We start from the raw sequence: 12,303 nt of genomic DNA on the forward strand, positions 1-12,303 counted from the left end.
TTGCACTTCTGTATGGGTTACTAATAGCATGAGCTCACATTACTCCCAGTGGGCTTTCAGAGTTTTGTGAATATGGCGCTTTTTTTGCATTCACACACTGTATTGTTCCAGTGTGTGTATGTTTCTTTGCCCAGATTTTCTGTATGTGTATTACTTTGGGCCTCTCTGCTGTGTGGTGTGTGTGTGTGTGTGTGTTTGTGTGTGTGTGTGTGCGTGTGTGAACTGTTTGTACTGCGTTTCATGCTGGCTGACCGCAAATCCCACCAGAGCACAGCCCAGCAAACTAACCAATTTGTTTCCCAATGACCTCCTGGTGACCCCCCCCCCCCCCCCCCCCCCCCCTGTCCTGCTCTGTGATTGGCAGCTCATACACCATCAGCAACCGCTAGCTCTGATGCCGCCACCCCGCCTTCTAACAGCGTCGGCCGCTTGCAGATGCAGCTCAACCTGCACGGCCTGCAGCAAAACGCTACGGACCTGCGCAAACAGCTCTCTCAGCTACGCAAGACACAGGTATGGAGTTCAATGAGAAAATACATTTATCCATTTATCTAATGTTTCCTACATAACCTGTATCATCAATCGCTAAAGTTATTAGAGTGGATATAAAAAGTCATACTGAATCATTCTGTGTTTTTTAAAATCAAATATTATCAGAAAGAGGAAAGGGGCCTGAGGGTCATTGTGCTAAGGTACATAAACAAACTTCAAACTGCTAATTGAACCAACTTTATACCACTAACAGATGTTATGCAGCTAGATTAACATATGTGTAAATCAGTGTACATTTCTAAAACTGAACTGCTTTTTCAGATGTGTTATACACCTTGTTTAATCCAGACCTTGTAGCATGTAACTATACGTCGATACTTCTACCCTCCCTTGTACAATGAAAACAATTTACAGTGTGTTCATTGGTTTTAACAAAGTACCTGGCCTGTTTGCTTTTAAAGCCCCTGTGAGGAGTTTTAGCTGGTTATGAAATTAATTTTGATATGTATTTATGAGCTATAAAGCAAGAGGGACCATCAGTGTAAAGATAGGCTTTATCTGTACTTTCATTTTTACTGCTTGTACCTGCAGCTGCGGGTAGGTGTCGGACAATCTCTGACAGCACACTGCAGAAACAGGCTTATGTATTTTGCGTTGTCCACAACAAAGAATCTCTAAGAGCGATCGATTGACATTTTGAAAGGGGAGATTTATTGCTCAAAAGCACTGCTAACACGGCAAGCAAAGAGATAAGAGTAACAACTTTCTCCACAGGGGGCGCAATAATCGTCACAAACCTAAAGGTCCTCACAGGAACCTTAAAGCTAGGGTTGGTAGTCACAGAAAACTAGCATGAAATTGAGTGTAGCATTTCCTCAGGACTCTGTCTAACCCCTCCCCTTGGAGCTCCTCCAAAACACTGCCCCTGCTCACATGCATGAGCGCTGCTGATTTGCGACCATACGATCTTGACTGATTTAAAACCGATCCTCAGCACATCATTTGTGTTTTGCACTACGTCAACTCATGTCTCACTAAGTGGTAAGAAAACACCAAAACATTATCATAGTGAAAGTTAACATCACAAACAAACATGAAATGTACGGGCAGGAGGCGGGCAGAACGGCAAGATGGGATTTGATTGGTCTCATAATTTGGCTCCTGATGGCAGGGATGGTTGGTGTTTTCCCAGGTTTACTCCAGCTGTAGATAGCGTCTTTTTTCCGTCTTTTTGAAGAACACTTTATGTATTGATTGCCATCGGGACATAAAGATAATTTTAAAACAAAAGTGTATCTTAATCTGACTACCAACCCCCCTTTCGAGTTAAAGTGAACTCAGCCATTTCAGTAAATGAATGGCGTCATTTGATTTGTCTGGATTATACTCTAAGAGTAGTGGTTTGCAGAGTCCCTCCTATTTCACTGCATACAGTCACACAGAATCTGATATCATGCACTGCACATTCAGTTAGCTCCAGGTGCTGAGGGCCAGAGGTTCCCCTTAATGTGCTTAAAATAGAAGAGAAAAAACAACTTTCAAATCTTTTGAAAAAACTAAATATGTAACGCACACCGCCATTATTTGTATGATGCAGAAATTTATGCTTACAGTATTTCTACTCAATGCATGCAGGAACAGTGGCTTTGATCTTATTTGATCTTGACTTCAACACTATAAATAACACCAACAGGCTCACATAACTTGTCCTGCCTGACACATTAAGGGCATTGTATCTTACAGAGATTAATAATGAACATGGAAGGTTGTAAAGATGAAAGCTCAGTGCACATAGCATCGTATTTACTGAGATACCGCGTGCATGTTTGATATAAAAAAGAGAAAAAAATGCCACAAGGAAGGTTAACAGAAATGTGAAGAGGAGCTCCTGATTTATTCCATGTATCTCTGATATGCAGATGATGCCATTGGTACTGTGGGAGGTGCCAGAAGAAGATGATGAGATAAATGCTTCAGTTGCAGGAGGAGTGATTCAAGTCTCTAGCCGGGGGAAAGAGAAGGAAGAGTAATTGGAGTGACAGATGATAGGCATGTAGTGCTTGTGTTTGTTCCCTGACAGCATCCACAAGAGCTCCTTGAACTGGCTAAAACAGAGAGACAGAGATCCAAACATCCGAGCCTGGGGCTGTACCCACTGAGGACACTTTTCTATTTACCTGCAAGTTTGCCCAACTGTGACCTCTGAAACCCTGGACCCATATTGTTACCCAGGGCGGTGCCTGGCTGCTTAAATTTTACATGTGGTTCATGAATTATACAGAGCCGAGCATGCAGGGGAAACAGGCAGCGGGGAGAGGGGGAGCACAGTGCTGAAAGATATTTTTTTAAGTCTAGAAATGTAGTTCCAACATGAATTTATATAACTTTTTAAAATGTTTTCACATCCCTATCATCATTATTGGCAGTGTAATAAGCATCTGAAGTAATTTCAAATGTTAGAAATACCTCGCCATCGTTACACTTGCTGGAACATAAGCTTATCAATAATTATATTTTTCTTGCTTACCAGGTGCTTTCATCTCAGGGAGTTGTATTACATGCAGTAACTCCTGTTGAATATTCCATTCATAACAATGAGAGTAGCTGAGTTCACACTCAGTGCCTCTGTCATGACATCTTTGGCTTTCCTCAGGGCTCCCACTTTTCTGTGTTAGGGGAAATGTTGTAATGATAGCTGATACACACAGCCACACCTTCCTCAACGTTGAGGAAACTGCTTGCTGCCTTAAGCAGGTTAGAAACTTACAAGCTTTGACTGAAAAGAAGAAGAGCAAAATGTTCTTTAGGAATAAGAATGTATGGGGAAAAAAGAGGCCATACACCCTGCCCTCTCAGGGATGGGACAAAAACTGCAGTTGCTGTAAATCACTAGGAATCTGCTTTGAAAATCGTCAGTCGGCTGCAATTCTTGTCCTCCTTGCCCCATTATTATGCTGCAGTGCCAGCGATAGCAGTTTTCACAACTTCAAACTAGCCATTCTCATGAGGCTAGCGGGGCTAACTCTGATAAAATTCATAACCAAATTCCTCGCTGAGTGTACAATGTGCCCACCTGAAGTGAGAGGCCAAGAAGTGTTATCTCTAACATGGTGTGTGTGTGTGTGTGTGTGTGTGTGGTTGTGTGTTGTGTGTGTGTGTGTGTGTGCGTGTGCGTGTGCGTTTGCGTGTGTGTGTGTGTAGCTGGAGAACCAGGATTCAGTGCGGACTTTGCTGAAAAGGACAGAGGCAGAGCTGAACGTGCGCGTGGCTGACGCCCTGAGGAAGCAGGAGGATCCTCTGCAGAGACAGCGCCTCCTGGTGGAGGAGGAGAGACTCAAGTATCTGAACGAGGAGGAGCTCATCATCCAGCAGCTTCAGTCAGTATTCACTCCAGACAGTGATTGTAGAACAGTAATAGGTGTTGTAATTACCAGTCTTCACCATAGTAGAAGTGTTTCACTCAGTAAATCCCCCAAATAACCAATGAAAGGAACAATATGAGCATTAGTGATTTTCTATGCTACCCACTAGGGTTATATGTTGGTCAGTGTGTGTTGATATATGTTGTCAGTAATGTGTTTTAAATGATTTTTAACCACATATTTATAAACTGCTTGTAACATGATGAACTTCACATCTGGTTTTAATTAGATGACTCTCAGGTTGAAGCAGTGATAGGATGAAATGTAACTGTATTAAGCCCAGCATGGAGCAAGATGCTTATTAAGATCGCGGTTGTGAGACAGTCCAGCGTCTAATTGAAGTGACTTGCAAATCCAAGAACAGAGAGCTACCTTGTGATTTAATAATCTGATAACTGCTCCGTCTTGAATGTGGAAATGTTCGTTGCTGTAATGACTCCTGGATTTCTCTGTTAGCTGCTCGAGAGTTCCTGAATCACTCTGAGGGACATTTTGATTGGGGACTAATTGGTTGAAACCGTTAGATGATCTCAGCTAATCAATGTGTATTATTCAGCCTGGCTAATGGCTAATTTATTTCTGTTAATTATGCATGAAACTTTCCTTTATTGCATAACTTCAGGCAGATTTATATGACATGAAATAAGTCTGATCTCATTAAAAATGAACAAACTCTAAATTTTATGGATTATCTTTTCCACTTTTCACCTCATTTGTTGCCTGAAACTTTTTATACTTGTTACTACTCTCCAGTTCAGCTGTCTAGAACAGTGATCACAGTGATCTCGCTGCCAGTTGATTGAGAGACAGTTTATTGGCAGGGATTGTCCTGAAACTCAAAAGGCGTCGCTCTGAAATAAATATTAAGTCAAATTAAAGTGTAGCAAAGGAATCAGTGGTGTTTTGCCTTCTGTCTGTTCCATCTCTCCAGCGACCTGGAGAAGTCGGTGGAGGAGATCCAGAAGGAGTCGTCTGTCAACCCAAGCTGGTGACAGTGCAGGAGCTGGAGGAGAAGTCGGCTGTTCTGAGAAAGCTGGGAGAAACACTCACAGAGCTGAAAAGTGAGTCATGCTGGCACATTTCACATTCTGTGCACAGGAACAAAACAGAAAACAGTCTTCTACTCAAGCAGACAGTTTATAATGCACTAATTACTCACCAAGGCAATGATTATCTTTAGTCACCCACAGCCAGTCTGTCAAAACGTTTAATCACCATAAGATTGCTCAGATCGTTCATTGTCTTAATGAACTCTGTGACCATGAACAGGTTCAAAAACGTTTTTACTAATTAACACAAAAAGGTTTCATCTTTGACAAGTTGGGCTGATTCATGTGAGGGAATATGTGTTGACCCCCCCTCCTCTTTGTCTCCTGTAGATCAGTTCCCGGGCCTGCAGAGTAAGATGCGGGTGGTGCTCAGGGTAGAGGTGGAGGCGGTGAAATCCTGAAAGAAGAGCCACACAGGCTGGACGCTCTTTTAAAACGCTGCAAGAGTATAACGGACACCCTGGCCACCATGCGCAAGTATGAACCGCTGACACCAGCTGAGAGCTACAGCACATCAACACCTTTTTTGTTTTTTTAGTTTAGATCAAAGTTACAAAAGATCGTAAAGAAGCTGAGCAAAACTAACATAAAGTTTCCCTGTATCGACTGAAGGTGGAAATGTTCAAAGTTTAACCCTCTTACTGAGGATTGAACACATTGTTTGATAAATTCTTACATATGGACACTCACAGTGAAATACGCTCCACATTAATTGTAAAATGGACCGTGTTTGAAGGTTTCTCGATTGAGAGACAACCCACTACACCACTGAGCCACAGCCGCTCACTACATTAGCTGAAGCAAAAATAATGTGTCATTTGAGGAAGGCTTTCTTTTGCAGAGGAGATTTTGTTTTCACACCTTTTTCATGTGAAAATTATGGATTTTTGTAAAGTGTGGTGGACAGACGGGCTTTCGACTGTGGGAAATTGTTATTTTTTCCGATCAGAGATTCAGCCGTGTTAAAATGTATTCTTTGAGCTCACAAAAAGGTGTCCCAAAAATATTGATATTCATTTTACGTGATGTGTAGATTTCTAAAACATGCCCTCCAGTGTTTTTGTCTTCTAATCAGCCTTGTGTCCTAAAAGCACCTCACCTTCTGGTGTAATTAACCTCACAGATAAGAGCTCATCAAATGCAGCTCCTCTTCCTCTATCCTTTGTGGGTAAACATGCAAAGAAGTCGACATGTTTACCCACAAAGGAGAGAGGTTTACAAGCAATGTTATATTTCAGAGAGATGATGAATGAACTCTACCTCCATGTTTTACCAGACAAGCAAACGAAGGGGTGTGGAAGAAGCAGGAGGATTTCTCTAATCCTTCATCAAAGCACAACGACGAATTGCGAAAATTGTCAGACTTTGACATCCCTACCAGCTCGCCACTCACTATCAACGACCTTGGAGGCAACAGTCTGTCCAACTGGAGCCCACACGCAAGCCTCAGCCGTGGCCATGGGAACCCGTCTGGCCATCACAAGGACAATCACCCTCCTGTCCCCCACAAGGGCAAAGCACTGGAGGAGCTGGAGCGTCGCACTGCTGCTGACAAAGCTTTATCCGTGGAAGTCCGACTGGTAGGAATATTTCTGCTCTTTGTTAACCTTTATCTTCTCACATAGTCTGTATGAAGAATCATTGCTGGAGAAAACCACAACAGTGCTGCAACTCTCGTTGAGATCCATCTCTCCACCTCACAGGCAGCAGAACGGACTGGGAGGAGAAGCGTGCCAGTCTGACCCAGTACAGTGCCCAGGACATCAACAGGTTGCTGGAGGAAACTCAGGCTGAGTTAATGAAGCTATTCCTGACTTAGACTTTGCTGCCAAGCAGATCAAGACCTCCTCCAACACACCAACCTCCCAGAATCCCCCGTCTGGGCTGGAACCCCAGAGCACCGCGTCAGCAAGCCTCAGCACAAGCTTTCTGGGAAAGAGGGAGGATACAGGCGTGGCTCTGGTAAGATGAAGAGTACAGCATTTTAGTCTGCACCACTGTCACACACACATCTTCGTCAAAGGAACTAACGTCTTGTGAAACTTCCAACATTTCAAGGAGCCAAGATTAACGACTGTCATGCATTTTTACATTTTATCCAAATAGTTAAAACCATTTTCAAACCCTGAGGGTGATCAGACACTCTCAAGAACATAATAATAAATGATGAAAAGCATGTTGTCTTGTGATACAGTTTAAGTAAAAAAGTTTTTTTTTTTTTATAAAGCAGAAGTGGCTTCACAAGCTTTCAATATTTGAGTCGACAAGTTGCATGACACATAACATTACGCTTTTGAATTGCTCTCAGCATGTGTGAAAATCAGTTTGACTGTATTTCCTAAGTGCAACTCCGTCCTCCAGATGCCTGAATAACATCTCTTTTCAGATGAGCTGTTAGTACCACGGTATCGCACAGAGAAACCCTCCAAGTCCCCTCCTCCCCACCACCAAGACGCAGTTTCCCGTCCTCTCCAGGCATAACCAGCCGCAGTGGGGAGCCCCTCATTCCTGGCAAAAGTATAAAGGTGAGAATGAGAGAATTCACAAGAACACAGTTTTGATTTTTACAGTACTTAGCATAATATAAAATGAGGGATTATGCAGTCAAAATGTTTTAATAACACAATAATCACACTCAGATTAGTCTGCCTTTTAAAGAAGGAAACCAGAATTCAATTATTGTTTCATCAGATTTTTATTAATTTCAACTATATTTGTGTTTGTGATCATAGAAGTCTGAATCTGAAGAGACTGACTTCCAGAAACCTCACGTGAAGCTGAGGAGGGCTGTCTCTGAAAACCCTCGCCCAGCGTCAACACCCCCCACAGTCGCCTCTGGGGAAAAGGAGGAACGAGAGGAGGACAAAATTGCTGCTGAATTGGAGGGTAACGTAGAGACGGCTTGTGAATATGGTGATTATATCCTCAATAGGCTGTTGTTCAATGAGGGGGAAAACTGCTCTTGTTTTATCATTTATTGTAACGCCCACAATCTGCCACTGTTTTTTTTGCGTGTACATACTCGAATACTCACCATCATTACCACATGTTCAAGCAGCAGGTGCCATATGTCCCCCTGCCCGTGGCACTGGGAGAGCTCAAAGATCACATACTGCTCAGGTCACACACATCATCACCCAGGGCTCACTGATCACAGCCAGACAGATGGACCTTTATGGCTGCTTGGACTGTGTTTGAGAATGCCTGCCTGAAATGTGATGAACGTAGAGTCAACAGGGACTGAATTTGATGATTCAGCCACTGTGGTGTTTTTTGTCCTCAATGTATGATCATTTTTGAACCTCCTTTTCCTTCCCCAGCTGTTTGAAAGAGTCCCACTCAGGATCTCCCTGCCCTCTCACTTTTCTCAGCCTGTTAGCCCACACAGCAGGAAAAGTGTATCCCTCTGTAGATTGGACCTTTGGTCCTCTGAGGCCTCAGGAACTGAGGTAATGGTCTGGCTGACCCTGAGTGCTGTGGATTGTTGCCCTCTTAAACTTTTGTCTTTTTTCCTCCTAACCTCTTTACCTCACTCACAAAAAACACCCATATACTGCTTATCCTTCCAACACATGAATTCATATAGCAGATACAGCAGATACTTGCTCAGTGATTGGTGATGTTCTTATGCTTTGTCCAATGAATCCCATAACAAGTCACAGAATGCCCGAAACTAGTTACTCAAGTCCTCTTATAATCCATTTTTGAAGTCTAAATAAATTATTTATTCATTCACCACAAGGGGTAGAAAAAATAAAACCACATATACGGACATCATCACATCACTGGCTTATAAAGTCGTAAGATGTTCTAAATATTAACATGTTAGCTGACATACATCGATGTTTACCTTAAACAGAAATGATAGCTAAAGCATTCTGTTGGAGACATTCCTTTAGCCACCTGTTTAGTGTTTGATCAGAATATGCTTCCCTGTATCTCAGGTTTCATCTTCTCTATTATCCTTAATGCATGAGAAAATTATTTTGGCCTTGAGTTTTCTACATGTGAAGCTCACTTCATGAGATAATTGCTGTTTATTTTCTGTCGTTTGTTGACTGGCCAGTTGTATACAGAGTTTCATGACGTCTTCTCCCCTGGAAATATAGCTCCTTGTGTTGATAATAGCTTTGTGAGTCAAACATCATGCAGTTACCTCATAGCACCAACACAGTTTGCTAAAATAAGCTAAAAATCAACACTTGTCTTTGCAAGAAGTTTGCGGTAATTTCCTGAAATTTTGGCATCCTTTCTTTTTTTTATTTTCATTTTATTTATTGAATTTTACAATTATTTGAAAACAAGGCACAGACAAACAAAATTACAGATCTGTGGAACAACAACAGGGTCAATAGATTGTGTTGGTATTATTTATAACTAGAGGAGAGGAGCCTAGCACATTATTCATTTTCTTCCTTTTGTAATTTTTTTCTTCTTTATGGCTATACAGTGAACATCAACAGAGTATATTCTATGTAATATCAGCCAACATAGTAAGTCAAGAGCCACCCGCCAACGTCTGGTGCTCACTGGGGGGAGCTAATACACTTTAAGAACTTGGCATCCTTTCTAACTTAAAGCATCTTATTTTATTTGACTTAGAGTGAAAACTAAGTGTATTGATCAACGCATGTTTAACAATACACAAAAAAACACTGTTTTATTACCTTCAATCATTCTTGGCGCACTTTGGACTGAAAAGCGATATGCATGATTAGTTTCTGTGCTACTGTAAAGGCATCAGACTTTCAAAATACAATGATTGAGTTAGTTAGGTTTGAAGTTGTTCTTTAGTTTGTCAGACCAGCAGCAAAAACATCCCACTGTCTGCCTCACTCGACCGCTTAAGACTCTAGAGGGATCTGGTTAATGATGACACTCCCTTTTTCCAATCATGTTCTAGGTTGTCTTGATATGCTGTGTTCACAACTAGTAAGTAGTGTGTTTGAATTAAACTCTAAAGTGCTCTCCACATTTATAGGAAAGGCGCTTGTCTCTGGTCCCCCATATTGTACTGACAGAGTGTTTGCCGGCCTCTCCATGGCCTCAGAGGAGCCTGTCAGAGATGTAGCAAATGACCCAGTACAAGAGAGTCCATCACAAAATCAGACTGTCATTACACCGCCTCCCAGACTCAAATTACAAAAGAAAGGGGTTCATTTTTAAGCTCTCCTCAGGCAGAGCGAGAGATGTGTCATATTGAAGAGGATTTAAAGCAGAAAGTTTCCCTGCTGTTGACAGAGCTGGAAGTAAGGGCGGTGTCTCCGAGTGAGGTCCAGGAGCTCAGCAGGGCTACAGGCAAAGCTCTGCAGACTCTGACCATCTCAGCACAGACTACGGAAGTCTCTGAGGTTCAGCTAAGTTACCGGCCTCTCCTACTGCTCCTCAGAGAGGGAAAAACTGTAAGAGAGGCCTACAAGCTGCTGCATTCTCTTTTGGAGTCATCTAAACCTGTGCCCAAACCCAGGTTAAAATCCTCTACCCACTCAGGCCTGCAGAGCTTCCTGATTAAGGCTCTAAAGAGAGGGATAGAGACAGGAGAAAGGGTGCTGACACTTAAGCACACCACTGAAAATGAGGCAGTCCCTGATGTACAGAACAGTTCAGACACCACTTGTCTTAAGTCTACTGGATCAGGCAGCTCTGTGGACAATTTTTCCAACCAGAGCCAGAGGAAAACAAAGGGAGATGTCCGACGCAGCACCTACAAGAGGCTTGACAGCTTGGAGGAAACTATACGGGAGCTGGAGAAAACCTTGATAGAGATGAGCGGGCATCCAACCGCAGAGCAGCTCTACACTGAGACATCCAGAAGCACTCCTGTACTGACGACAGCCTGCCTGACCTCAGAGACCAGGAAGCCACCAGTCCCACCCAAACCGTCCTCCATGAGCCCATCATCCATCCAGGTTCATTTCTTCCACCTGTTGTGCAGATTCCTGCTCTGAAGCAGCATGCCCTATTGTCTTTCTTCACCGCTTCTCTCTGGGTGACTGTTGGAACTTCATTTCTCAAACCTCTGATGTCTGCACCCTAACTAAATCATCCACTAATTGTTTGAGGAATCGAAATCTATAATAGGGGACAGACAACAGACCTCCTCCTTTCCTGTCTGTTCTGTGATTAGTGTCTGAGCTGCTTCCCTGCTGAGCCCACAGTTAATTGTTTCTTTATCGATTCTGCTTTGTCATCTGCTTCTGTCTGTAAATCTTGCCAGCTTACCCTGTTTGTTACATCAAACAGGCAATAAAAATTAATGTTTAGATAAAACAAACACATCTCATTTCCTCTTTTTTTTCTTTGTCTTTGTCAGCTCCATGGAACTGAATCTGTCTTCTCATCTTTGCTCCATCTTTGAATCCATTGTCTTTCAGAAATTGTTTAAAGGAAATAATGACGTGTCAAGGTACATCAGCCTTTACGCTGCATCTAAAAAAGCTGAAAGGCATATTTTATGGGCTGTTTCACATTTTAATATTACACTCCAAGATATTGTATCATCATATTTTGTATTTCCAGAAAACAGGAGGAAAAATATTCGGCTCATTACTTTAATCAAGAAAAAACAATAGTGGGTACAAAAGCTGACATCACTCCTAATACACTTCTTGTTAATATCTAAGATGACGTGTAGAACTCTATTGCCCAATGTAGACAGCAGCTTGCTTTCAACTCACCTCCAGTTCTCCATAACACAACACAAGCCATCATCAGACGCATTGTTCTGATCCTGGGTCAGCTGCGGCTCCAGAAAGGTGTCTTGACAGCTCGATAGTATTCCCTGTTGCTCTGATTGTAGCCGCCCACTCGGGGCAGGGCTGCAATCCTTGACAGTCCCAGTGTCATGGTGAGTTTCAGCCCTCTGATGTAGAGCCAGGGAGCTTTCCCATGAGCACGGCTCAGGATTACAGAGTCTTCACGCATTATTTCATCATTTCAACTTCAACCATGTTCATCTTTTCAACATGACCCTTCTACCTACTCGTGTCCAACACTCGCTCGTTTACACTTCAAATTTGCACTGACAAGCGATCTACTTTCAAGCACCCTTGCAGTTCAGTTTTAATTAGCACGTTAGAATGAAGACATATCCATCAGGCTTCAAATATACCGTATATTTTCTGCCTGCATTGCACAGTTCATCTTCACATCAAAGCAGAAAGGGCTTAGAAGGGATAGCATCCAGTTGCTTTAACGAAGCTGTGAAACATTGGCGTTTTGACACCACAACAGTTAATCCTACATTAGTTTTTCCCTCAGCTAATCTCTGTTTGCTCAAGAGGCACAGTAAGATAGAATTGGACCTAGCATGTATTTGTTTTTTGCGGGTTAGAGACAGA

The 12,303-nt window shown here is 42.5% G+C and overlaps 1 protein-coding gene across 1 annotated transcript in view; it reads left to right on the plus strand.

The window, feature by feature from the left end:
* Positions 1-12,303, plus strand: part of si:ch211-278a6.1 (SRC kinase signaling inhibitor 1) — a 44,934-nt gene that overhangs the window by 21,773 nt on the left and 10,858 nt on the right. The window contains 18 exon segments of the mRNA XM_034711492.1: positions 365-513; positions 3,694-3,869; positions 4,846-4,892; positions 4,895-4,975; positions 5,294-5,356; positions 5,359-5,440; positions 6,240-6,543; positions 6,667-6,673; positions 6,676-6,765; positions 6,768-6,842; positions 6,845-6,925; positions 7,350-7,400; positions 7,403-7,488; positions 7,696-7,854; positions 8,284-8,412; positions 9,945-10,002; positions 10,005-10,067; positions 10,070-10,872. Of these exon segments, the coding sequence (XP_034567383.1) occupies positions 365-513; positions 3,694-3,869; positions 4,846-4,892; positions 4,895-4,975; positions 5,294-5,356; positions 5,359-5,440; positions 6,240-6,543; positions 6,667-6,673; positions 6,676-6,765; positions 6,768-6,842; positions 6,845-6,925; positions 7,350-7,400; positions 7,403-7,488; positions 7,696-7,854; positions 8,284-8,412; positions 9,945-10,002; positions 10,005-10,067; positions 10,070-10,872 (2,504 nt within the window).

Source organism: Notolabrus celidotus, chromosome 20, assembly GCF_009762535.1.
Source record: "Notolabrus celidotus isolate fNotCel1 chromosome 20, fNotCel1.pri, whole genome shotgun sequence".
NCBI lineage: Eukaryota > Metazoa > Chordata > Actinopteri > Labriformes > Labridae > Notolabrus > Notolabrus celidotus.